The 27,935-nt window shown below is 36.7% G+C and overlaps 3 protein-coding genes across 6 annotated transcripts in view; 1 reads left to right on the forward strand and 2 right to left on the reverse strand.

Annotated features, from left to right (window-relative positions):
- Nucleotides 1-27,935, forward strand: part of Fur2 (furin-like protease 2) — a 1,328,139-nt gene that overhangs the window by 880,527 nt on the left and 419,677 nt on the right. The window lies entirely within an intron of this gene.
- LOC141485649 (uncharacterized) lies at nucleotides 21,900-23,458 on the reverse strand. The gene is made up of 2 exons (XM_074182755.1): nucleotides 23,312-23,458; nucleotides 21,900-23,247 (listed from the first exon to the last, which is right to left on the reverse strand). Exon 2 carries the CDS (start codon nucleotides 23,241-23,243, stop codon nucleotides 22,107-22,109), a length of 1,137 nt encoding a protein of 378 aa, XP_074038856.1. The 5' UTR covers nucleotides 23,244-23,247; nucleotides 23,312-23,458; the 3' UTR covers nucleotides 21,900-22,106.
- LOC141485648 (uncharacterized) lies at nucleotides 23,468-27,555 on the reverse strand. Its single transcript, XM_074182754.1, has 2 exons — nucleotides 26,949-27,555; nucleotides 23,468-26,887 (listed from the first exon to the last, which is right to left on the reverse strand). Exons 1-2 carry the CDS (start codon nucleotides 27,553-27,555, stop codon nucleotides 23,607-23,609), a joined length of 3,888 nt encoding a protein of 1,295 aa, XP_074038855.1. The 3' UTR covers nucleotides 23,468-23,606.

Here is a 27,935-nt window from a genome sequence, read left to right on the forward strand (position 1 = left end):
GAAAACAATCTTGCTCCGTATACTAGATTTCATTCACTTTCTACTTTCTGGGAGCCGCCTGACTTTCTTATTTTCTCCAAGTCTTCGGAAAACACTGCATCATCGAAAACTATTTTATGACAAACATTTCATCAATTTTGTTCCCTGTACTAACTAGTCTGTACATGTCCCTTGTGGAACAAAATACAAATTATTCAGGACATAATTTGGGTTGTTCATTAATTGTTTGCCTTTTGTGATCTAAAGCCCTACATCCGCATAAAATATGAAAAGCTGTCTGTGTCCCTTTCTTGTATTGCCTGCATCTAAGGTCTCCGTTGTACAGCCCTATTTTGTTCGGGTGTCGTGTCGAGTGTGATTCAGCCAGTATTGTGTATTTGCTTACTGAAAGATTCAGATAGGCATAGTATGCTTGTGGCTTGTGAAGTATTTGAAGGAAATTATTTCATAATCTTTGGAGTTATTACACCTAACTTCGAAAATGATGAAAATAATTGAAACGAATATGGTTGAGTCTTTTAAGAACTAAAGGAGTTTTATCAGGTATGGAATACTCAACTACGAAAAGGGTGAAAATAATTGAAACGAATATCGTCAGTCTTGCAAGAACTAAATGAAGATAATTTTGATTGTCACATGCACATTCACGAGGAATGTAGTGCCGTGGGAAGAAAATTGAAAATATTCACAGAAACTGGCTCTATAGACAATCGTTTCAAAAAAACACAGAATCCAATAAAGTATAATGAAGAAGAACAGCTCAGTGTTTGTTTGAACGTTGTTCATCCCCATAAGCCAAAGTTCATACATACTCTTACCGTGTTTGGAATCACACGTTAAAAGGTGAGACCTCGCTAGTCCTTAGCTCGCACAAGTTTCTCAACTTCTGAGAGTTATCGTTCGTATGGGGACGACAACAGATTAACGGAAAAACAGATTTTTTAAAACAGAAGAGATTTCGATATTCGTCTAGGATTTTCATTTTGGTTCGAAGATGTCTATCCCTACAAGATTTTAGGGATAGACAAGGCAACTTTCACGTCGAACGGAACAATTAGTTCCAAAAATTATCACTGGTGGTCCAACATAAACAAATAATTGGACCATATTTTTTTAGAGAAAATTTGAATGCAGACATGTACAGATATTTCATTATGAATCAGTTGTCTGAAGTTTTGAATAACATGCCTCCAATTGTTAGACGAAATTTGTGGTGACAGCTTGACGGAGCACCGATTCACCAAACGGTAAAAGTGAGAGGCAAAGACGAAATTGGAAATATTATTGGTCAAAAGATTACTGGACTCATCTCCGATGGACTTTTTTCTATGGTGGTATCTGCAACAGAAAGTGTACAAGCACAGACCATTTGCAAGCAGAGAATATTTGAAGGATACCATTCGGGAGTGTTGTGCTAAGATACATTCCCTATCTAATAAAACCAATTAATACAGTTTATTGTATGATTTCCACTATAAAGGGCTTTACAAAAATCGCGATACGTGTTTCGCTATAAAATAGCTTTCTCAAGCATAAACTAAAACTAAAAGTTACTTCTAATTTTCAACCATTTTATACTCTAAGCCGGATTTCTAATGAATGAATCTACCTGAGAAGATCAGGTATGAATTCATTGATTATATCATACATTTTTCGAAAGTATCGTAAAACTATTTTTACCTGGAAATGAACAGATTCAATAATGGCGGATTATTCAATTCAGTTTGATCGGTCATGAGATATTGGGAGTTTTTCAATTTGTTCATTTCTATGCTCTCCAACAGATTAAGTTTCAAACCTTTTTTCTGGAAATGGAGGGGTTTATATTCATGCTTGAACTCATGTCCCTCTGTGATCAAGTGAGTGGCATATGTGGAATTTATTTTGTCCATTCTGGAAACTATATTTGCGTTCCTTCATGCGTGCTTTGATCGTTCTTTCAGTTTGACCTATATAAAACATCGGGCATGATCCACATGATGATTTATACATCCCAATTTTTCTGAAACTGGACTTTTATCTTTCTCATTCTTAATGTGCATGCCTGAGTTATTGTTGGTTTTGCAAGCATTATTTACACCTCTGTTGTGCATAAAATCTAAAATATTTGTAGTGGGTTGGCCTAAGTAGGTGTAAGTTCTCTAACTTGTATCCTCTTCTCTTCGAGTTGGGTAAACTACTTTCAAATCTTGACTGTATACCTTTTTTGATAATAAAGAATGTATTAGACTGCTATTGTAACCATTGTTGACGGCTATTTGTTTAATTATGTTCAGTTCTTCATTGAAATTCGCCTCTGACAAAGGCACATTTTATCAGTCTGTGGATCATACTGTTGAAAGCTGCTACTTCGTTCTGATACGGGTAGGTGGACGAATTATGAATGATAATATATGTATGTGCCGGTTTACGATAAATTGAAATACCATGTTTGTTGTTAGCGTTTGTTATTGTCAAGTCCAAAAAATTTATAGAGTCGTCCTTTTCCATCTCCATTGTGAATGTGAATGGTGAAGAGAATTGATGAAATTCAAAAAGGTAATCAACTGCCTGTTCGTTCCTGTGAAACATACTAGGATATAATCCACATATCTATACCAATACACGAAACTTCTTACCACTTGGTTACTGTGTATTTTTCTCTTCAAATCGTCCATGCAAAATCTCCGCCAGAATAGGAGTAAGTGGGTTTCTCATTATGAGATCTTTCCAGGATGAGTAAAACGTTTCGTTGAATTGGAAATAATTTTGCGACAAACACACCGTAAGCAGATTGTTTAGATCGAATGAAATCTATTTGGCTTTATCAAGGAATAAAGTTCAGGTGGTTGTGAGTTCATGACGAACTATCGAAATTTTTCCGTTTCATCCATGACACAATGAACATTTTTCAAAGTTTTCTTGACTTCTTTCTGATATAAACGGGTGGGGTCGTTTCTGAGACCATCGTACACATTTAGAAAGTGTAAAGTCTTCTCTGCGTATTCTTTTTGTTCATGGCTATGACCGTTTTGCCTTTATCAGCTCGCGTAAAAATAATTTTATTTTCTGCCGATTTCTCTTTTATGGATTCAACTAGTTTCAATTACAGATTTTCAAATTTCTGCAGCAATATGTTTATTGGTGTAACATGTCCCCATCAACGCGATATCTGTATAAATTCTCAAAACTTCCAAATTTGTCGAATTTATGTGGGGTTTAATATTGTAATTGAGACCTTTTTCTAATTGACACGTTTCATTCATTTATTGAAAATGCCACAAAGTCTGTGAATGATAAGACTATAATTTGTATAGAACGGGAAGGACGGCATACTGAATTCTGGTTCTTTATAAGACTATTGGGATAGATTGGTGAATGTTATTATGTTTTGTTGTGAATTTGGTTATTCACACATCTAATGGTGAAAATAAATATTTATGAAATGAACTCAAGAAGCGTTATTATTTGCTCGATAACTTCATCTAACAATCACACTGTTGGTTGTGAACTGCATCAAAATATTTCATCTGCAGCTAATGGGATACAAATCTGATAAAAAAGGAATACGAGTGTAATGAGAATGAAGAGAAATACAGCTTATTTGATTACTGATATATTAACGTCCATACATTGAAAACCCGAATCAATTTGACAATGAAATGAAAAAACTAGATAAACTCTGCAACAACAAAGGCGAAATTCTGGAGGTGTATTTATTTCTGTTCCTGGTATTTTCTGAGCAAGATATGACATTGAAAAATTCGAAAAATTAAAAAATTGGACTAACGTGACAGAAGAGAGCCCAAATTACGAGCAAAGATATAACATTGGAAAGTCAGCTACTTTCTTTGTCATTTTTTCAAATTTCTGAAACTTACTAATTTCTTGAGGATTTTCGAAAAAATATCAAATTTGACAGGTTTACAGTAGCACATGGCAAAAGAAAAGAGGCTTTTTTTTACTCATTTTTCAAGCATAAACTAACTACGAAGTGAAATTTTCATTACATCTATTAATATAAAATTCCATATGTCGCGAACTTTTGCCAACGAAACTCTCAGAATTGTTGACGCACGTTCCACAGTTGTGCAGATGAATACTGTACACTTATGACGACAGCAATTATCAACCATCCACTCAATTGTATATTTTTTCGGAAAAAAATTCTCACCACTTCTCTTTTTCAATCCTCGCCACTAAGAGCCCTCATAGACGTAAGCGAGTCTTTCAAGGCGCGTCCTGGAATGCTGTCGGTTGGGAACAAAGCCAAAAAGGGAAAGAATAATTATGTGTTTTCCATTTCTTTGATTTGAGGAGTTTCTAGAACTCTTTGTTTGATTTGTACGCGTTATTATGTTCGCCGCCCAATTTCTCTCCTTTTTTTCCTGCGTTTCACGTTTCAAGCAGTGGAACTTTCAGTTTTATTGGAAAAAGTTTTTGGTTTCAGTCCGTCGTGTTTTTACCTGCAAAAAATATTATTTCTACGTATTTCATCAGCTGAGACTTCCATTGTCGAATATGATATAGATTCATTTGAAATCCTTGAAAGAATCTGTAAAAAATAAAAAAAGTTAAAAAAGATTAGCTGAAAAATAACAATTATATCGAGCAAAAAAAACTGAAATTCCAATGAAATGAAATATAAGCAACACCAAAAAAATAAAGAATTTAACTAATAACACGAGATGAAAATTAAAAAATTATTAACATGAAATAGAATTTGAAAATTAAAAGATCCCAAACCAAGTTACTATACGACGTTTCGATTGTTAGTGTTCACCATCGTCTTCCGGTGGCAACTGTCCAATTATCACGTGTTTCATCTCGTGTTATCAGTTCAATTTTTCATTTTGTGGTTGTTGCTTGTATTTGTAATTTCAGTGTGTTTTGCTCAATATAATTGTTATTTTTCAGCTAATCTTTTTTAATTTTTTTTTAATTTTTACAGATTCTTTGGGGAATTCCAATCAATCTATATCATATTAAATAATGGAAGCTCGAACTAATGAAATGCACCACGAAACATTGTCAACCACCTTCAAACAAACTTATTTCTGCGTATTGGATGAGAAATCCAAAAGTTTCATTTGAAATTGGCATGTACCTAACCATTATTATATAAGTATAAAACGAATTCGCTTTCCGCTCTCTGTCCCTATGTATGCTTAGATCTTTGAAACTACGAAACGGATTTTGATGCGGGTTTTTTATTAAATAGAGTAATTCAAGAGAAAGGTTTATATGTATATAACATAGAAATATAGAGAAATATTAATAGTTTTTTAATGTGACGTCGTAAATAAACATATTTTTTTGCGCCTATAGTGCAAATGCTTATTTACGAAGCAATACAGCATTAGTCCTCACCCAATTAAGTACCTCAAATACATTGTGCATTTGATATAGATCAATATGGCCCTTACAGCATGTAATTCAAATAGTTATTTCCGAAAATATTACAGATTTAAAATGCAGGGACATAGCGGTTGCAGCGGTACCGGCCGGGAGGCCCGCGGCACGCGTGGAAGGCCGCGCTTTATGATTAACACTTTATGATTATTAGCGATTTCATGCGTTTATATATATATTCAGTATCAAAATTACACCTGTGCGGAGCCGGGGTAGATCGCTAGTGAAATATATTCAACAGAAAAGTGGAAGCTGCCTTATAACTACATTAGCCCTTTCAGAGGTCATTGGAGACTGTTTGAAGCAGAACACTTCCGTACCACGGAGGAAACTTGTTCAATTAAGAACCATCTAATAGACTGAAACTCAACAAAAAATACCTATCTTTTGATTTGCTCATCGAAAGTAAAAGTCTATTCACACTTTCGAATTGGTTCATAGCATGGTTCTTGTTATTTTAGAACCATCGGACATTTGCTTGAATAAAGGATAATCGAATGGTTTGACAAATATTTCTTGATGAAGAGGAAAACCAAGTTGTTTGACATTCCACTTGGGTTGAAACTTTGACGACATCTTATAATCCTTACACATCACAAATTGGGATGAGAATTTTATCTTCCATCAAATTGAAATTGAAACGTCCTCATGCAGTAAATTTGACCTCTAAAGTATCTGATTCACATATTCTGGATTATCAGAACGGTCTCCAGTTGAAAAAATCTTCAATTCCTAGGCATCAATCTTACAAATGAAGTTCTTTTGTACTCAAGAAAATAAAAAACTTCTAAAAAATATCGGTCAATACTTGTTTCCGAAAACATAATCATAGAATGTTCTTCCAATATGTAATCAAAGATAAATCAGTTATAGGAACTCTATCTCGATCCTGATATTACCCAGCAAAAAGTAGTCAGGATTTTCAAGTGCCAAAGTACCAAGTAATGAATAACTCAAATGAAAAATCTAACCAAAATCCATAGTCCAGGTAATAAAATTCAACAAATATGCATTGGCCAACAAAATTTTACAATAGAATGTGTTCATGTGACTATCGTTTTGTCATATTTGAACTATTCGAAGTCTTTGTCTGTGAGTTTATTCCATTGTTTGAAAATATCACTGGAAACGAAATACTATATTGCCAATTCAAGAGAGATGATTTTGACAAATATAACTGAAGTCTCCGGCCTAAAATGAATCTTTTGAAAATCATTTTCCCACAACAGAACAAAAATACTGTCTCTCGACGCGCGTTTTTCTTATCGAAGTAGCATCGTCAAAAGATGACTGAAAGTTTGTCAAGACTAAAACTAGGTAAGCGATACGAAGAGAGGAAGTAAATAAAATAGCTTCCAGTACAGGGATTTCACAGAGTTTCAATAATAACTAACGAAAATAAATTTGATTTCAATTTAATGAAAAGACTTTGGAGAGTTGAAACTTTTAACAAGACATTCAATAAAGTAGCAAGCATAATAAGCCACGCCCTATATTATTTCCATGGGCAGTGAATCGCTGTGCGGAACTCGTCCGTTTAAGTTGAATCGCATTAACAGCATCTAAATATTTGCACGAGATTACGTCCCCAAGATGTTCGAAATTCCCGTCCACACCCACCCTCTTGTCCAGATTCGACCAGGGGCGTTTATAATTTTGTTACCGTTTCCGATAATTTAATCCGGATATTCCAACTCGAATTAGAATCGCAGGAGAATGGAGATGGTTCGATGCTGAAAGGCGATACCGGTTATGGGACGAATAAGATATGAAAATGTAGAATAGCAGTTTCATCGTGGATGTTGCCATGTACACTGTAGAGGCGGGATGTGGGCCTACTTCCATACCACAGACAAATTTATCAAAACTATTCAGATTCCTTCAACTCCAAAAATATTTAACCATCAAGTTATAGTTAGGTATTACTGAAAATTAAAACTGCAGTATTTATATATAAAAATATGAAACTCATTCACATGGACTCTCATTTCTAAGCTGACATGAAGAAGTGAACTGTAAGTTTGTAAAAATAAATAAATACGGAATGATAGGTTTTCACCCATCCATAATATGTTTCTTGATTACGTAGGACTAAAATCAATTAAAACAATGAAACAAAGAAAGCAAGCGAGATACCAGCCTTAAAATGTCACCGCTGATTGTGACTACTCACATTTTTTTTTTCGGAATATTCACTCCAAAAGTATGTGGAAATTCACCAAGTTTCAGTAAGGTGGTATTTTCTTATCAATATTTTTCATTTTTTGTGGAAGTACAAAGAGTGAGTATGGACCATATTTATAATTGAAAAGTACCAATTGTGGTACTACTCGTCCTGTAGGTGGAACTGCAACAAAAAAATTGCAGGGGTCAATTCTGCCACACAGATACAGTCACCCTTATTTGACATTCTTATTCTTATTTTGAAACTTACCGTACCTACTCAGCCAAGTGTTTGTCCAAAATACCGAATAATGTTTTTTCCGGTTGTTGTCTTTCCGGAAATAATTTAAAATGAATTTGTGCTGTTTTCGTGGTTTTGTATTTGTCTTCATCGGGAATAGGATGATAAGTATTGAAATGCCATATTTTACGAATTGAAACAATAATAGAAGAACTCCAGAACGGCTGAACCAATTTTTATGATTTTTGTGTTTTTTGATTTGTCTCTATTGCAAATAGGATAATAAGTATTGGAATATGATATTTCATCAATAAAAACAAATAATAGTAATGGAAGAACTCAAGTACGGCTGGATCCATTTTTATGATTTTCGTGTTTTTGGATATGTCTTCGTATTTCTGTGTTTTTGGATTTGTCTTTATTGGGAATAGAAAGCATTGGAGTATGATATTTCATCAATGAAAAATGAAAATAATGATAATGGAAGAACTTAAGAATGACTGAACCCATTTCTATAATTTTGGTGTTTTGGATTTTTCTTTATCGGGAACAGGATAATAAATAAATATATAAATATAAATATTTGAATATATATTTATATATATAAATAAATATATGAATAATTATTTCACCAATTGAAATTATAATAATGATGAAAGAACTCAAGAACGGCTGAACCAATTTTTATAATTTTTGATTTTGAATTTGTCTTTATTGGAAATAGGATAATAAGTATTGGAATATGATATTTCATCAATAGATGAAGATAATACTGATGATTATAATAATAATAATACTCGATATATTTGCTCAGATGCCTTGCTTGGTCCGTCAAAATAGTGAGAAACATTGAACTACTGATACCACTTTGGCGAACTCGCTTCACCATAACATCCGGTCAAGCCAGATGTTATGGTGAAGCCATAACATCTGGCTTTCAGAAGGGGTGTATTTCAGGGTGATTCCCTTAGTTCCCTTCTCTTCTGCATCTCACTATTGCCATTATCCGTTGCGCTCAGAAATACTCGAGGGTATAACTGTGGCACCCTCGGAAACCGGAGGCACAAGGTCATCCATCTGTTTCATATGGATGATCTTAAACTTTATGCCTCTTGAGAGAAGGATCTCTATCAGTCCTTGAGGTTGGTGGAGAGTACACTAGTAGTTGTCTAAGGCCGCTTGAGGACCTCCCCCCACCATTTGACCTTGTCCTTGAATGACGTCATATGACCTTCAGTTACGTGTCAGATGATATGACCTTGATCATGGGTGTCGACCTTGAGATTTGAGTCTGTTCCTCAATATGTGACCTTGAAGTTTGGTCTTGAAAGATACCTCATGATCTTGCATTATGCACGTTCAATATGACCATGCGGTTCGACCTTGAGATTTATTCTTGCTCAATACGTGACCTCGATGTTTGACCTTGTATGATGTCACATCATAGGTCCTCGAGGCATGGCCCTGGACTTGTGCTTTGACCTTGAGATATAACTGTCATCGATGCATAACCTTGAACCCCTCCCTCTTTTCGAGGATGATTTTCTATATAAGCTTAGTGTATCATATATTCTCACTCAGTTCAGACTACCTAACGTAATTGAATAGTTAGTGAGTATTTGTTGAGTTGTGTTGACGACAGCAGCTAGTATTTACCAATCCAAAAAGTGAACATCATCATCACAAAGGTGAACATAGTTTATATTTTTGAACCGTAATTTCACTATATTTATGAATATGGATAATTTGAAATTTGACATTGAAAAAATCAATTTTGCTATAATTCAACAAAGTGAAGCTTTAGAGCAAAAACCTATAACCGCCCTGGTTATTGATAGAGAATATAAAATAGAAAAAATGTCAATGTATTCCACACGATATGGTAAATCCATTCAAGTAGTTCTATTGGATGAGGAAAGTAATACTCCTTTTAAAGCATGGCTTCCAAAACGTGTCACAGAGCAATTCACAGAAGACTTCATTCGTGAAGTGAATTCATCCAAAGCCAAATTCACACTTACTTATATGGGTCAAAGTTCACAGGACTATCCTGGTGCTAAAACCCGATCATTGATGAAATTCAATGTTTTGGATTGAAAGTTTTGAGAGTATAACTACAATCTTTTTTTTTGTAAATAGTGAAAATATGGTAGAATAATATAAAATATGTATCAACTTGCTCATTTCATAGACATAGTCGAATTTCACGTGAGTATTTTAATTTTTTCACAATATAATTACCAAACTAATGAATGCAATTGTTGTATTTTCAGAGCTCTCCATCCTATAAATATGTGGATGCAATATTCAGCGCAAGAGTGGCCAGAAGCAGTGGATTTGGATTCTGCCATAAGAAAAATGGCTTGGGAATTGGCTGATCTAAGTTTTGACGCTCTACATTCATCAAATTATGATTTGAGTGTATGTTATGATGCTGAGGAGGTGCGAAAACTTCTGGAGCTTAGTGAGAAGTATGAACTCGGTGTGGCATTGTGTCATAAATATTCGTATGGAAGCAGAAATTTGGACGAGTTCTGTGAGCTGATAATTGAAGCAGACTTAAAACAATTCCTTTATGATATATGCACCTACCTACCGCAGAATATCATAGAGAAATATCAATTGGAACCACGGAGTCCCAACCCACAACTGGAAGAATCCTTACATGATGGTGTTTAGAATATTTTAAATGTGTTGTATATGTGATAATCAAATTATGTTTCAATTTATATCCATCTATATATAATTGTTTGATGAATAAAAGGCAGGAAATAATTATTGAGTGTTTTAATATCGAATATTTCATGGTGAATTACATGTCAATCTTATTACAATCCAGTCTGAACAGAACCATTAAGAGCATTATAAGATAAAACAGCATCGTGGAGAATTAGTGCATATACTTTGGTGTTCGCTGGAAACTTCACCTTGCGTGTTTCGAATTCAATTTTGATGTCGACAGTGGATGACTTCATAGCTTCAGGTTGATGGGAGCAGTCGATGATGAATAGTGGGTTGTTGCGAAAGCTGCCAATATCCATCATCGGTTCACTCATAGCTTTATCATAGTAGCTGCGTTGGAAGTTTTCATATGCATAATAGGCTGATGAGTCTAACTTCTTGTCGAAATCCAGATTCCAACGCTCATATGGGTATACTTCAGAGTTCAGAGATAGTCGAATATTATTAATATTCACATGTATGAATTTCGTTACATCTTTTGATATATTTTCGGAATGGTCGGTGTTTTGAAAGCCGATGATGATGTATCGAGGTCTTTCAAGACTGTTGGTCGTCTTCACGGCCCATATATCTGAGGATGTGTCACGAAGTGTGGGTAATTCATAAAGGTCCCACATACGATAAGCCACCTTCACGTTAGCATTATTACCATTTTTATTGATGCGATTCAATAACTTCAGTTTCTGTCGATCTTCCGGCACAATGTGTCTGATTCTCCATTCTATTTTATTGATTTCCAAATCTGCATCGACTTCCCCAATAAATGAATTTTTGAATGATCGTGCTATAATCAAAATGAGCTCCTGTTTTACATTCAGTATCCCCTTATTGTAATCTTCAGCAAAACCCATGAGATACTTCAAGGGTAATTTACCGCTGAATACATTGCTGACAGAATCCAATATATCTTGTTTATTCACATCAAGACCCCATCCTATCGGTAGTAGCGAATTTGCATGTGTTTGTCCAAATGATATCATCGTTTTCATTGTGGTAGTTATGCCGGGTTTTCGAACAACGGCCACTTGCTCTCCACCCATTTCATAGCGAATTTCGTCGAAGAGGAAGGCGAGGGCGTTATTAGATAGGTAGCACTGCTTCGTGGCATCAGATGGTGTGAACTTCCCCTCGATATATATGTAACTATCTGCAATATCGAGTATAAGATCTTGAAAATTGATTGGAATTCTTATTTCATCTGAATTTTTGTAATATGGTGAACCATACGGCTTATATGTATGCTCATGAAGGCTAATGAGGGAATGGTCGAACAGGGGCTCTTCGAACACCTCCAGTTTATCGCTTGTGGTAATGGTCGCCATGTTATTACTATTTTTTATATCGCACCTTCAAGCCAATAGATTTGAGGAAGTTTAAACTACTAGCGCTCAGCCTATATCTTGATCGTTCGGCGGGCATACGTGGAATGAATCGACTTTTAGATTTTTTCTTCTTTAAATGTACATGATTATAGTCTCCACCAAATGCATTACGCTGATTCAACTGCTGCCGCTGCTGCAATCGCTGGATATTGAAGCACAACCCCATTTTTTAGAAACAATTATGGTGAAATCTATAGCTTTATCAATTATTGACATCTGCTCAGCGTTAGGAAATGATAAATAATGAGTTAAAATTTAGTCAACTCCTGCTTTATACTGATTTTTTCACAGATTATCATCGCTCACCATCTTTTTTGCTCAATTGTTTGAATGCTTATCGAGGGTTGTTTTATTATATCAGATTGCATCGATTTGATATCCTTTTCCATATATTCACATTTTTTTACAATTTCCACTAATTTCAGCCCAAGCGTAATGAGATCTTCCCTGACTGATGCGGAATATTTTTCTACTCCATCTAATCTCAAATTGATTTCATCAATATCAGAATCTAATTCTCCTCTGATCTTCGAGATGTAAAAACCAACATATTCCCGATTAACACAATCCGTACTCTCTTTAGGCTCGGCTATATTTTTCAATCGTTTATTTTCCATATCAAAGTTTCCATCGGAAGTCAATTTAAAACCAACTCCAGGTTTTCCTCGCAAAACATTATTTGAAACTGCCTTACTTCTGCGACCAAACTTGTCGATGCTTGCTCCACTCATTTTTGTGATACACTTATGACGGTCGTCGATGTTGTGAATCAACATATGAGAAATGATGATCGTTATAGCCTAATCAATTCCAATTTAACTATTATTTTTTCACCATTGAAATTGATTAGATTACCATTATCATCCAATATGCGTAAAGTGATATTGTCGAGGTACTTACGACCGCCAGGCTGTATTGGCATATAAATAATATTTTGCGGTTCCTTGGTGAGTTTGTAACCGGGCTCTACATCAATATCAAATTCAAAGATGCTATGGATTTCATCACCATTTGAATATGCTCCAGCTGTGACATTACAATCCACACGAATAATTCTCACCTTATTGATATTTACGGGCAATGTTGATTCATGAGTTTCATCGATGCCAAACACATCGGCTTCGAACCCTAAAAGTTCGGCAATAGTGTTTTCATGTTTGAGATGGATGTAATATTTCGACCTCATTTCACATTTCAGAGTGTTGTTGTTTGCGTGTAGGAGAAATACTCCATCGATATTCTCCTCAGCTCCATTCTCCAATTGCATTTCTTTGGATTTGATGAATTTTTGAATCACCTTATTGATTTCATCAATTTCATATGCTCCAGGTGGAATTTTTATAATGATAGGAGGTGAGTTAGCTTCTTTAGAATAGGCGATAACATTATTTTTCACATCCACATTGAATATGGAGTTGTAGGAATAGAAACCGTGTAAGCCCAGACCATAATTAGCGCCACTATCCAATTCGATGGGTGGGTAGAAGTTGGCGCTCAACTCGCTAGAGTGCCCCGACAATGAAAACGTGCGTGACATGACTGATGAATTTTCATTGACTCATGTCTTTTTATTGCTGACAGCAGAAATTGTGGAGTAATCGTCGTTTTTTAGGTGGTCTGTCCAGATGATCCATCCCATTATGTGTGACTACATTCACATCATTCACTTTACAATAACAACAGAAAATTTTTCTTGTAGGTGGTCCATCATTCACATCAGAATTATTGCTGCTACCGCTGGAATTATTCTGATGGTCTTCGCAGTACTGATACTTCAAGACATCAATATCATTTTGTAGATTTTGTGGTAACTTATCCCATACAGATGCAATTTCATGCGATGCACACCCAATCAACACCTCTTTCGGCATATCAGCGAGTTGTTCTTTACTCATTTTTCGTAAAGTGCGTACTCTGGAATATGCGATCAATGAATGACTCATCCTCTTGATACTTTCCCTATCCTGTGCTGGTGTTATCTCCATGTCTTGCTCTGTAGAAATTCCAAACACAAATGACCACACCATACTGTGTTGAATTGTTGTTTACGCTCATAGTTATATGTGATAATATTGATAGGATTTGAACCCCTATAAAAATAGTGAATCAATTCTTTTGGAGGGGGTAAATCACCGAAACTATCAAAATATTTCACTGAAGTGTCACATTTTCTGTATGCTACCCAATGTGTCCCTTGACCATGTCGACTATCCAAATTTACTATGGCAGATTCATATCGGAGTGGTCCCGATTTTGGCAAATCGTCACGCATATATACCCCCCGAAAATATGGAATCATCATTTTCTCAGCATGATAGTTGAGGTCGATGTTGGAGAGAGCTCTTTGAGGTAGCAAATCTATGAGTTTTTTGAAATTTGAGGTTTCAAATAGACCCCTAATCCTTTACGGTAAGGCTTCAAGTAGATACCGCTTCCTCGTTTACCTAGAGCGATTGCCTCCATGTTTTTATTATGTCGATTTGCCTCACTCAATTGCTCCCTACTCGCTTTCGCTGCTTGTACTGCTTTTGTTATGCCAGCTGTAGCACCGGCTAAACTACCTAGCGCCGATAAACCAGCAAAAATTGGAATGAGTGGTAGTATTCCACCAATTTTAGGAATTGGTATGATTCGCGGTGTGCGAATTTTCTTTTTCCCACCCGCAGCCCGCGTATATTTGCGTGCTGCTTTCAGTGCAATTTCAGCTGCTCTTTTAGAATTTTTGACAACAAATTCACTTCCGCCCGCTTTGTGTAGAACATCACGCACTTTCTTAACGATTCCAGAACCAAAAGCTATCACCTTAGAGTCTTTCAATAGTTTTTTTGATTTTTTTTTCTTGGTAGGACCTTTTTTTTTCTGTATCCGTGACTGTTTGGATGGTGACTCGCAACCCATACCAAATCGCCGTTTCCCCTTCATTATATTCGTAATCAGCCAAGCGGCTCCTTTCTCTCCAATAGATGCGTCTTTTGCCTTGAATCGATTCCAAGCACTTTCTGCAAGCTCCTGATCTGCTCTGTGTCTAGCTGAAAGATTGTTAGGATTTTGTGAATATGCAATATCGTGTTTTCGACATTCAGAATCCAGTTGATTGACACCCGGATCACCTCTCGCCAATCTTTTCTGCAATTTGGTGCCAGGGCCGCAATACTGATAGCCAGGTAAGTGTAATTCGAAAGGTAGATTATTGATGAGGGAATTGACCAATCCCCTACCAGCTTTATTTGAATGCCACTCAGGAGATCTACATCGGCTCATAACCCCCATTTAAATGAAGGAATCGATATGGAGACCTGCTTATATAGTCTCCAACTGTCATACAATGCGCATACTGAAGCAGAAGCTCCAATTTTCCATCGATAATTTCGATGAAAAAGTGGGTGGTGGATCGGAAAGCGGTGTGAAACAGCGTCATGGATCCTTACTTCCACTATCCATTCGCGGTCTGATTATCGGACCTTCCAATTGCGGCAAGACAAATGTTATGATTTCTCTACTGACTCACCCTCTAGGATTACGATTTGCAAATGTTTATCTTTATTCAAAGTCCCTTTATCAACCCAAATATGAGTATTTACGTGAAGTATTAGCTCCAATTGAAGGGTTGGGATTTTACACTTTCACCAATAATGCAGCTGAAATAGTAGAGCCTTCAGATGCCAGAACCGATTCAATATTCATTTTCGATGATGTGATGTGTGAGAAACAGGATGTTATACGATCATATTTCAGTATGGGTCGTCATAAAAATGTGGATTGCTTCTATCTAGCCCAAACATATTCACGAGTCCCGAAACAATTGATTCGAGATAATGCAAATTTTATTGTGCTGTTCAAACAAGATGATATGAATCTCAATCATATTTTTTCTGACCACGTGTCACCAGATGTGACATACAAGCAATTTAAAGATATGTGTGCGAGATGTTGGGTGGATAAATATGGATTTTTAGTAATTGATAAGGATCGAGAAGTGCAAGATGGACGTTATCGAAAAGGATTTGATGCTTTCATATATCCTTGACGTTCTTGAAACAATTGAATCATTCGAGTGCTAGATAGTGTGGACGACGCTTCATTGTACACATTCTTGAAGTGAATACATTATGGAGGGAAAAAATGATGATGAAATGTGTTTGAAAAGAAAGTTAATTGAAGCAACAGATGCCGTTCGGAAGAAATTCAATTATATCAAGAATAGTCGCTTAGGTGATCAATCAGCACTCGAAAGAATCTATGAGCCAATAATAACACCTTTGAAAGCAATATCTGCCAATACTGGAGGAGCATCTCAAATAAATCAGGTGATGCAGACAACAAAGAGTGCTACACCACTCACCGCCAAAAATATAATTAAAAGTGAGCTAAAAACGAAATTTGAAGAGGCTTTTTCGAAGGATCTTCAAGCTTCTTCATCGACAACTTCAGATTTAGAATCATCTAATGTGCTTGATAATGGTGATGAGGTACAAAAGCACATACAAAAGTTAATATCAGGAAATCCCTCATACGATACCGTCTTTGGAGTACACATGAACACTGAAACGGGAAATTTACAAATGGGTGTAGCTGATGTGGAGTTCATCGATGAGAAAATTGTGTTCAAGAAAAATGGTAAAACTATTGCCACTTATCAGGGTACCCCAAAACTATATAAATTGATATTCATGAAAGTACCATCGGGAAATATCCCCTCTTCCGATATGACCACTTATGGTGATATACTCAAATTAACGAAGGCAGCATATAAATACAATGAAAGAAAACAGGGTCTACTATCAAATAATTGGAAGAAATATCGAGAAATAATCGTACCACTATTATCTAATGGAAACCCACTGCAGAATCCCAGTAGAGAAGGTACCGGTATAATCAAAATACCCACTCAAAAAAAATATATCAGAAATAAGCATATAGATTATGTTTATTGGAATAAACTCGAAGAATTGGTTGATCGCCTTCAATTGCTTTGGAGTTCACGAATGGCTGGACATACCGGGCACGATAATGAAATATTGGCCATAATTGAGGAATTACGTGAAGAAGGATTAGTCTATTGAGCGTAATATAATGAACACAATGTATGAAGCTGACTCAGTTACTCACAGATGATCTAACTATGCATACCACAATTGATAAATTTGGTCGTAGAAGGGGTGGTGTTGGTAAACCACTTGTTGGAAGATCGGGTGTTGGATTCATTCTTACACCACATGGTGATTATGACATTCAGAATAAGCGATTGCAGAATATTGGTGAACCTGTAGACGGTGAAGACTCTGTAACTAAAAGATACGTTGATAATCATATTAAAGAAACCAAGGAATCAACCCTGAACTATTTCGAAGAATTCATTGCGCCAGCGCTACGATACGTCAAAAAAAACATTGATTCAAAAAATACCGAACTGCGAATCATCATTGACAAAAATGCACTCATCACTTCAGCATTAGCTGATCGATTGACTAATATGGAAAAGCGAATTGGTGTTGTAACCGAGTTGGTTGATACTTTTACTGAGCGAGTTATTGAAGTTGAACAGTCAGTTGTTAAACCTGCACGTGAACAGTAGCGAACTGAATTCTCGACTTCATCACTTCGAAGAAGTCATATAGCAGTAATATGAGTGATGCAAAATGGCAGGTTGTGAAGGAAATACATAAGCCGGCGCGTCGAAATTTTCCCCGTCGAAAGACACTAATAAAGGGATTTTATGACTTGTGGCAGATGGATCTGATGGAAATGCAACCATATGCTAAAGAAAATAATGGTTATAGGTACATCCTCATAGTTATCAACTGTTATTCAAAGTATGTATGGTCAAGACCACTGAGAAATAAAACAGCTGATTCAGTTACTGCAGCTATGGCGAGTGTGTTGAAAGATGCGAAGCATGTCCCAAGGAACTTACAATCTGATCACGGTACCGAGTTTTATAATTCAAAATTTTCATCGCTAATGAGAGAGCACCGTATTAATCATTACTCAACATTCAGCACAAAAAAGGCTGCAATTGCGGAAAGAGTCATCAGGACGTTGAAAAGTTGGCTTTATAGGCAATTTTCACTTCAAGGCCATTACAGTTGGTTGAATATTCTTCCTAAAATTACCAGTCAATATAACAACAAAGTTCATCGTACCATTGGTATGAAGCCCGTAGACGTAAAACCATCCACAAAAATGACAGTTTATGCAAGATCAAAGAAGCAGCATGGAAAACGTGAAAAAAAAGAATTCAAAATTGGAGATATGGTGCGAATCAGTAAGTTTAAAAATGCATTCGCCAAAGGTTATACAGCAAATTTCACTACTGAACTTTTTAAAGTTGTGAAAATTAATAGTACAGAGCCTATAACTTATGAGCTAGAAGATGTGAATGGAGATCCGATAAAAGGTTGCTTTTATAAAATGGAATTGAATAAAGCGAGAGATCCCAATACATATTTGGTTGAGCGAGTTTTGAAAAGGAAAGGACGTCGCCTATTTGTGAAGTGGTTGGGATTCTCTGGAGATCATAACTCTTGGATCGATGAAAGTTCATTAGTTTAATTGAAATATTATTGTAGTAAATGGAAAAATAAAGACAATATGATGAAATTGAATTTTTATTATTGAATATTAAAGCAATTTATTTATTCAACATATAATTTCACATGTATTGAATATTGACATTAGCTGTGATGGGTGGCACTGTAACCAATGGAATATATGTCCGAATAGCGTTACCATATATTTCTCGTCTTTTCACCTGATCTTCACTGTTCAAACACCAACAATCCCGGAAGTGAATGTTCTCATCGGGATAGAAATCACCAACATTTTCACATAATATCAATCCACTTCTGCATACGGTACATAAATTGTTCCAACAATCTACTTTATAGTTATCACAACGTAGACAACGTTGAAGTAGTAACTCACAATTTGCTGCACAGTTCACACAAATATTTCTATAAATTCCCATATTGTCACACACGATTCCTATGGAACATTTGCAGCACTGATGGTGGGGGCATACTTCTAGAGTTGAATTATTTGTCGCCTTCGAAACTTTAATTGGACTCGGAACTTGGGTTGGATTTTTCAATACACATCTACGACACAGACCGGTACATGGATTAATATATGCTTCAAGCCAATAACCTTGACAATTACTACACATTATAACTTGATTGACTTTGATTGGATGACCGCGTACTTTCGGTTTTGAATCCCACTCTTTTGGAAAAGGCATATTAGTATTCACTATTGGATGTCGAAATATTCAACTGATGAATTCAAATGTACTCTCATGAACTTCTCTTCCTATTATAAACACATAGAGTGAAAAGAGGAGGGGTGGTGTAGTGGTGGGGTTACCACCTCTACAAGAAAAAAAACATATAAAAATCGACTCGCAACTCTAAACTCCAATTACTATTCACTAGTGCTAGTAGTACCTTTGACGAAACTTATCGAAAAATAAAAAAAAAATGAACGCTAAAAAAATCAATGAAGTTTTGATGAGATTGTCTCTCGAAGACGAAAATAATCGGTTTTCTGATGAAGATGATGAACTTCCCCCCAACGACATTATTGATGAAGAGGATGAACTTCCCATCGACGTTATTGAAGAAGAGGATGATATCGTCGAAGGAGGGGATTACATAATCGACATCGTAGATGACATCGACGTAGAAGAAGACGGTGTAGCCATGGTAGATGAGGGTATCGATGTAGAAGAAGACGGTGTAGCCATGGTAGATGAGGGTATCGACGATGACCCGGCGACTGACAATGGGAACATCATTATAGGAAGTCGTTGGTTGAATGTCAGTGATACGGTGGAAAATAATTTAGATTTATATTGTGTAACGGACTCTCATGTTCGTATACGAACCATTGATGATACCATCTACATGTTATGTTGGTGCTGTTTTAGGTTTTATTCCCATCGAAATAATAATGGGGGTGAGTATCAACATATTGATATCCATTACACTATTTCGATGATGGGGATGACGCAAACTTTTTGCGAAGCTTGTGACAGGCCACTGACGAACTTTCGTCGATTGGATGTTTGCATAATTTGTAACCATGTACCCTCACAATGATTTGTTTTAATAAATATTATATATTTTTTATTGTTGTTGTTTTTTTTTGTTTAACACTAAACCTTTTGATGGAAAAAAAACAAATCCTTCTCAAAAAAAAATTATTGACACAAATAGTGGATGAACTGAAGTGTATGGTTAGATATCCAAACTGTTACTAGTTGATTTTGAATATATCTTCCAATGATTCGTTGAATGTATTGGACTTCTCTATTTTTTTTCTATCAGATATGAGTGATACATATGGGTAATTAGCTTTAAAAAAAATATTGGGTTAGGTTGAACACTGCCCCAAACCACGCAGTATTCCGTGTGCACCAACCAGATTATGTGCACTCCGAGAAAACTAACCTAACCCAACCATTTTAATCGTCATCTATAATGATTATGTCAGGATCCGGAGAGTCGGGTATCTCGAGGGGGTCATCGAATTGATTTTGTTCTCCGACTTGATCATCCAAATACGGCTCCATAATGTCGGGGCTGGGTGATTCTTCCCGAACTATCAGAAAAAACTCGTTCATCACCCCAAAGTCGGCATCTGGATCCATTGGGTCATCAAATTGGCCATACTCATCAGCTTCATATTCGAAATAACGTCGTTCCTCATTCAAATCAATGGTGGTATCTGAATACCCATCGAAGTCGTCCGGACACGTTGAAGTGATATCTTGCACTTGGATATCTCCATAGGACGAACTCTCGGGAGAATCGACATGAGGCTCACTTGAGGAATCAGCTTCCTGCACAATTGGAGTTACTCGATTCATGATGAGTGAACAAGTCTATGAGTTATTGAGAATGCAACCTTTTATATATGATTTGTAGAAGGAGGGAGAGTGGAGGGGGTGATGGAGGGGGTGATGGAGGGAGTAGAAGTATTTGTTAAATGAATCATAATATGAGGGATGAAAATGAAAAACAGATGTGGTCAGCTTCGCTCCGCTTCGCTCCGCTTCGCTCCGCTCCGCTTAGAAAATTTTTCGACCCGCCAATTGAATTAATTCGCGATCGCCGTTGAAATTATTCTGCGGATTCGCGAATTTGCGGTCACGGCCACGGATCCGCGGATAGCCCGCCGATAAAACCGCGGGTCCGCGGCCTTGGCCGCGGACCCGCGGTTTTATCGGCGGATTATCCGCGGATCCGCGGCCGCGGCCGCGGATCCGCGACTTTATCCGCGGATAATTTTAATTCGCGGCCGCGAATTAATTTAATTCGCGGGTCGAAAAATTTTTTGACCCTGCGGGTCAACCGCACAGTTAACAATACCTTAGGAGTTGAGAATATGTAGTTTATTCCCAGATATCGTACATCACATGTATATATTAAGTAAAACATCACATATATATGAAATAAAATACACTATTTTCTCTATGGATCATCATCAATTGGTTCTTTTTGCAATCCGCTCAGGAGAAAAATTTCACCTAAACTGACCTAACCTAACCAACTGTATGCAATCATTCATATTCACATCTACTTATTCGAACACACTAAATGATAGTTACTTCCATTATTCATCTATTCTTTCCTGTTTTTTTTCATTAGCTAGCTGCCACACCCTTATAAACGACAACCATCAGAAGTCGCAACTTGTGTGAGCTAATGACTAATGATGTAACGTCTATTTGTTGAACTACTCTAATGAATAATTTCTTTCATTATTTATATATGGAAACGTCACATTCGAATTGAATGATGCTGAGGGATGGGGCAAGGTTTTTAGCTTCTTTATTATTAATCAAACTCATTAGTTTTACCATACAAAGTTTATTTCTCCTAGATCTTATTTTGCACTAACTCATATTGCAAATAATTACTAACATAGATTGTACTATTTCTATGGTTAATTTCTACATGCTAAATATGGCTAGAACATGACTAGATTAAAGGAATAAATACTGCCCCAACCTCGCAGTATTCTGTGTGCAACAACCAAAGTATATGCACTCCTTTCAATTCCTTGTTTATTTTTTATTTAATTTCATCATGAAAAAAATTACAACCTTAAAATTAACATGCAAAAAATATTTTATAAACAACTTAAATATATCTTAAAATTAACATGCACTACATATATACATATATTTACAAATCCATCGGTAAGCCGGCAATCATGTCCTTCCATCGCCGCACCCGAGGCTCGTACTTCTCAATGTAAGCCACTAGCTCGCCTTCAAGTTGATCTTCTTTGCGAAGATCCGCTTCAATGCGAGACAGCTGCTTATCTAATTCCCGCTTCTGAGCCTGAATGCCTTCAATTTTTGCACTCATGGCTCGGCGGCGGGAATCGCACTCACCTCGACGCTGTCGCTTCTTGCTCAATTCATCCATCACAGATCGCATGTATGAGAAAGAATTAACAACTTTCTGGTCCTCACATGTGCTCTGTGACAGAGGAACTTCCGCAGCGACCTCTCGTGTGGGCGAAGGAATGTTTTCCTCAGGGAGGGCTGGTGAGGTTGATCTCCCATCCTGATGTAAAGGAGACGGGCTAGCTTCCCGATGGACATCTACAACCACTTGCACCTGGTGAACGGGTGCTACAAGGGAGGATGGTCCAGCTTTAGATATTTCCGAAGAACGGGTTGCTTCCGGCCAAGCTCTAATGGCCGTGTTTCTTTCACACCTTTTTCTGAAGACGCTCAGTTTATCGCCCTTCCTCCGGATTGATGGCTTCGACTTCGACTTCGCGGATGGTGGTTTCGTCTTCTTGGAACTCCGCTCTTCAGACTTCACCACCTTGTTGTTGGCCCGTATCCGCTTCTTCGGGTTTTCAAACTCATCCTCGGAGTCGATCTGGGATAACACACCAGGTAGCTGTGCCAACATCACATCTTCCACATCCGATAGATCTAGAAGATCTGGCAGTGGTTCCTCCAAGTTTGGATTCAACGTCTCCAACAACCCTTCCAAACTCTGAGACGACGGTACCGCCTCGATGGATAGGTCCATCATTGATTCCGCTTCCTGGTCTGGGTTGAAATCACGAAAGAGGGACTTGACATTGGAAGTCGTCGTCGTCGGAGCCATCGTTGCCATCTGGGTCCTAGGTGGCTGGATCACCACGTCCTGATGGACAACCACCCTCCTGCGCATGGCTTCATCTAGCTGGGCTTCAGATAGCGGGGTTCCAGCCATTAACCCCTTCCTGCGCATGATCTCCCTCTCTTGGGCTTCAGTACGAATGGTTCCATCCATCAGGGCAGCTCGTAAGAAAGACATGCTTCTGAAAAAAATAAAATATAAGTCAATACAATATATATATATAGTTATTGAAATTATGAACTTACATTGAATCGAAAAAATTTCCACTGGAAGCAGGTTGGCTCGACTGGGCACTGGAGGTAAGTTCACTCGAAGGACTACTGCAAGCGAATGATTTACTCTGGCCTCCTCTCGCATTTTAAAAGAATAAGCTCCACCCACTTCCCTCTCTACAGCCCCACCATCAGTTGTGCACTGTGTGGGGGTTGTGGTGGGGGTGAAGTGGGAGAGAACGATAACATTCATTAACTATATTCAATTGGTATGAATTTTCCAATTATTGTTGAACATTAAAAAAATAGGTATATATATTTTTAATATTCAATTAGTCAATTGCTCTTCCAATAATTTAATGAGTAGATCTAATTTTCCATTGCCGACATTGCTTTCATCTTTCAACACTTCCAAAAAAATTCTGAAATTCTGATTGGGGGATGTTTGATAAAACTCAATGTCGTTATGTCCCCAAGGTAATGTCTTGGTGGTATTAGGTATTATGAACCTTTTATCATCCTTATGTGATAGAGCAACTTTATTGCACATCAATGTATATACTTCATGTAAATCACTTCGAAATATATTCATCTTTCGCAATATTGTACCACCTGTTTCAACAATCTTTATGTAATCATCAACTGATATTTGATTTCTTATAACGGATTTTTTGATACCTTTTGCCTTCTTTATTTCATCTGATACACTTTGAACGTGATAAGCTTTGGCACCTGTGCCGTGGAAACTAATGATGGGATCACTCGGGAGTTCATCCTTCATCTTTCCAAGTATCGATTTCGTTACTGGCACATTGAATTTATTATTCATCACATAGTTGGAAGTGTCAAATTTATCAATGTTCTCACTCATGAAATCATAGAAATTATCAGTCATTATTTTCAATATCAAAGAATCCGTATCGGTATATAGAAGAGAAGCTTGAGATCCGTAATGCTTTTTGATGACGTCATAGAAAAAGTCGTAGATAACAGTTTTCGACATATCCAATATGCAAAATCCCAGATATAATGGTTTATTGTAGCAAACCTTAACTCTACCCATATGAATGGCGACAAAGTCTTCCGAAAATATAGATAATGTTTTGAAATTGGGACGAGCTATAAGAGCGTTGGCACCCATACCTCTTCTTATAGATTCCCAATGTGTAACAATGCGAATGTCTCTTCTATTATTAACATTCTCCATTGTTTTACCATATATGGAATTCACGTTTAGTTTGAAATAGTTCTTCTCAAACTTATTCTTGGCATTATTTCTTAGGGTTGTATTCAAATCAATATATTTCTTCAACCATGGTGATTGATTGAATCTGAGAATTCTATGAGTTCTCATCACCATCAAACCATTACGAACCGCCTGTTTCAAATTTCTATAGTGAACAATATATTTTTTTTTATCATTCAAATTCGGTATGAGTTTGGGTATTTTAGACTTTGAACCAGGTGGTATAATGCTCTCCACCAAAAATGGCAAATCTGAATGTAAATCGTGCAATTCTATAGGATAGTGCACATCTACTTCAAGAATGTATCCTTGACAGCCATCATCTGGGATGCTATTGATATCTAGCTGACTTATTTCATCGGCGGTCAACCAAGTGAATCCGTCAACAGGTAGTGATTGACACATACTATGGCCATATAGATTGGTTGCATCCAAATACATTATGAAGGATGAAGGTTCGTTGGGATTATAATTCGGAAGAAATTGATTATTTGCAATATGCTTCCTTTCCGAACATTGGCTAACACCGCCGCGTATACCATTTTGGAAAAAATGCACCATATCGATATCAGTTAGTAATTCTAACTCGACCCCTGTAAACTTCAACATAGCATCCCAAGATAGACCTGGAGATGTGAAATAATGAGCAGGATCCAATTTGTATGTACCCAAACTCATATTTCTGAAATTTTCAAAAATATCACACAACAACAGAACATCAGATTTCAAGTAAATGTCAGAATATTCACCTAAATCCCGACAATTGAACATGCCCCATACCTGTTTCACTCTATCATAATCCTCATCAGAAATATGCTTCTCATTCAGTTTATCATAAAAGTCCAACTTCGATGGTATACTTGAATAATTCAATTTATCCAAACAATCGATAAAGTTATAAGGAAAAACACCTTTCTGCCTCATTAGCTGAAATTTATCATTTTCTGGAAAATATTTTTTAGTTTCAACAAAATGTTTTTCATCCAAATTATCACCCAACTCTTGTAGAGATGCAGCCAAAAATTTGAAGCTGTCCACAAATCTCAATTTCAAATATTTTTTTTTTATTTGACCATTTCGATACAATGTATTTTCCATGAATAGATGTTTCGTGAAAGAAACATATTTCTCTTTAGTTTGAGCGATGACATCAACTTTATTTTTATCGGTACATAACTCCTTTATGAATAAGTGGCAGTCATACCCGCTGAGATTATGGAAAATGATTGGAATGAATTCGGGCAATTTGAAATTGAGATTACAAATGGAATGAGTAGCTCCATTTCTTTTTTTCCCCGTTAGATGGCAATGATCACGTACTTTAATATCACCCTCTTCAAATTTATTTCCACATATCCCACATGTGGTGGCAATATTGAAGTCATGCTCTTCCTCAGCAGTCAAAGGACTCATCGGAACCACATTTTTCAAATATTTGTGATAAATATTGGTTACGTCAGCCTCCAAGTTTGAAACAAATACTTTAGCTGCATCAGCACCTCTGTATAATACAAATTTGGAGATTGAATCATCGAAAGAACACTTTATGATATATGAGAAAGCATATGGTTCATGAAGATAAGTTTTATTTGTGAAAGAGTGTGCAGGATTTGGTTCATTTGTGTGCACTGGTTTCAAAATAGATTCAAAATCAGCATACACAACGAATGGAACTTTCAATTGTTTTTCGAAATTTTCAAATTTCAAAATATTTTCAGGTACACATTTACCAAATTTGTCAATTCTTAAATTAGTGTTCGGTGTTGTTGTTGATATGTGATTACAATCATTTAACTGGTGTCGCAATAAAGCCCGCTCATCGCTAAAGTACAATAAACAACCATCACAAAAATATTTTTTGTGGTGGTGTGCAGATATTTGGGATGATACTAGTCTCGATAAATCCTTTATCCAACAATAATGACTATTACCAGATTCGTCTGTGATATTCAATAGATTCACGTGACTGTTAAGCCTAGATTTTGAATAATGTAATGGGCCTACAACTTCATATTCGATTTTGCCATTTTTGAAAGTGTTCTCCAACCCATAAACATTGATAGAGCAATTATTCATAACCTCAAATTTAGGGATATCTTTCAACTTAACTGGAAATTCCATACCTGCTACATTCAATACGGTTGAAAAGTGCGGGTATGACGAAAGTTCACACACTCTCGCACTGGCAGGATATAAAGCTGAAGTCACAGCCCATGCAAAGCAGTAATGGTCCTGATTCACAACATTCACCACACTTTTCTTGGACTCGATGAATTTGGGAAGTTTGATGTAAGAAGATCCACCAAGGGGGCTAAACTTATTAACATTCACCTCCAAATACAAAATTTTCTCAATTGTCCAACCTGAAAACAGAGATTATTTTTCGACACACTCAATTGATGATGTTTAGAATAGATCACATACCTGAATCTCGATGTTGAAATTCCATCGCTTGGGCAGTCAAACTATCAGCAAAATTGTTATATACCACATTCAAATCATTCGATTGATCAATAACTTGATTGGAACTATTGAATGCTTTAACATCACAGTACTCTTTAGTTTGTAGATTGTAGCGCCCAAACACCTCCATATTCACTTTCACAATTTTATGAATGACCAACACTTCTTCCAGTAGTTTCAACACTTTCTGCTTCAATTCATTGAAGAATGTGTTGTAATCCATATGGTGATTTTGACTATCCACCCTATAGCTCACAATTCTACACTTGAACGCTGTGCCTACAATTTTAACACCTTCCCCATAATGCACACATGCATTCGTTCTATGGTGCAAAGTTCTACGATGTACATTCATCTGATCACTTGAAATTGTCAAATTGCAGCACTGGCATGTCTGCATTACCGGAGGTGCTGGGGGGTTTAACCTCATCCTCTTCGGAGTTGATGCTTCTCCATCATTCTCAGTTGATGGTCCTCCATAACTCATCAACGTACATGAATCGCGCTGATGACGACGCAGGTTGTCACTGCGTGTGAAATTTTTCCCACATTCGTTGCACATATACATTTTGTATGAAATTATATGAACCACAAGATTAGGAGGAGAATGCGAACTGAGTGAAACATTCACATCGCACTCCCGTTAAAAGTATTCCCCCCACCACTACATGTTCAAGGTTATATGACATGCATATATATCAAGGTTGTAAGATGCTCTCCAAGGTTGAACCTCAAGGTCACATATTAGGAATAGCTTGAATTCTCAAGTTCAAATTTCATGTTCGAAGTTATATAGCATACACATAGCTCAAGGTTGATCTTGAAGGTAAAGCACAAGTTCAGAGTCATGTATTGCAGATATAATGGATAAAATGAAGATCATATGATGTGACAAGGTTTAACATCGAGGTCACGTATTGAGCAAGGATAAATCTCAAGGTCGAATCG

Source organism: Leptinotarsa decemlineata, unplaced genomic scaffold, assembly GCF_025532065.1.
Source record: "Leptinotarsa decemlineata unplaced genomic scaffold, Ldec_3_MD MMD2_tig00026328_RagTag_RagTag, whole genome shotgun sequence".
Lineage (NCBI taxonomy): Eukaryota > Metazoa > Arthropoda > Insecta > Coleoptera > Chrysomelidae > Leptinotarsa > Leptinotarsa decemlineata.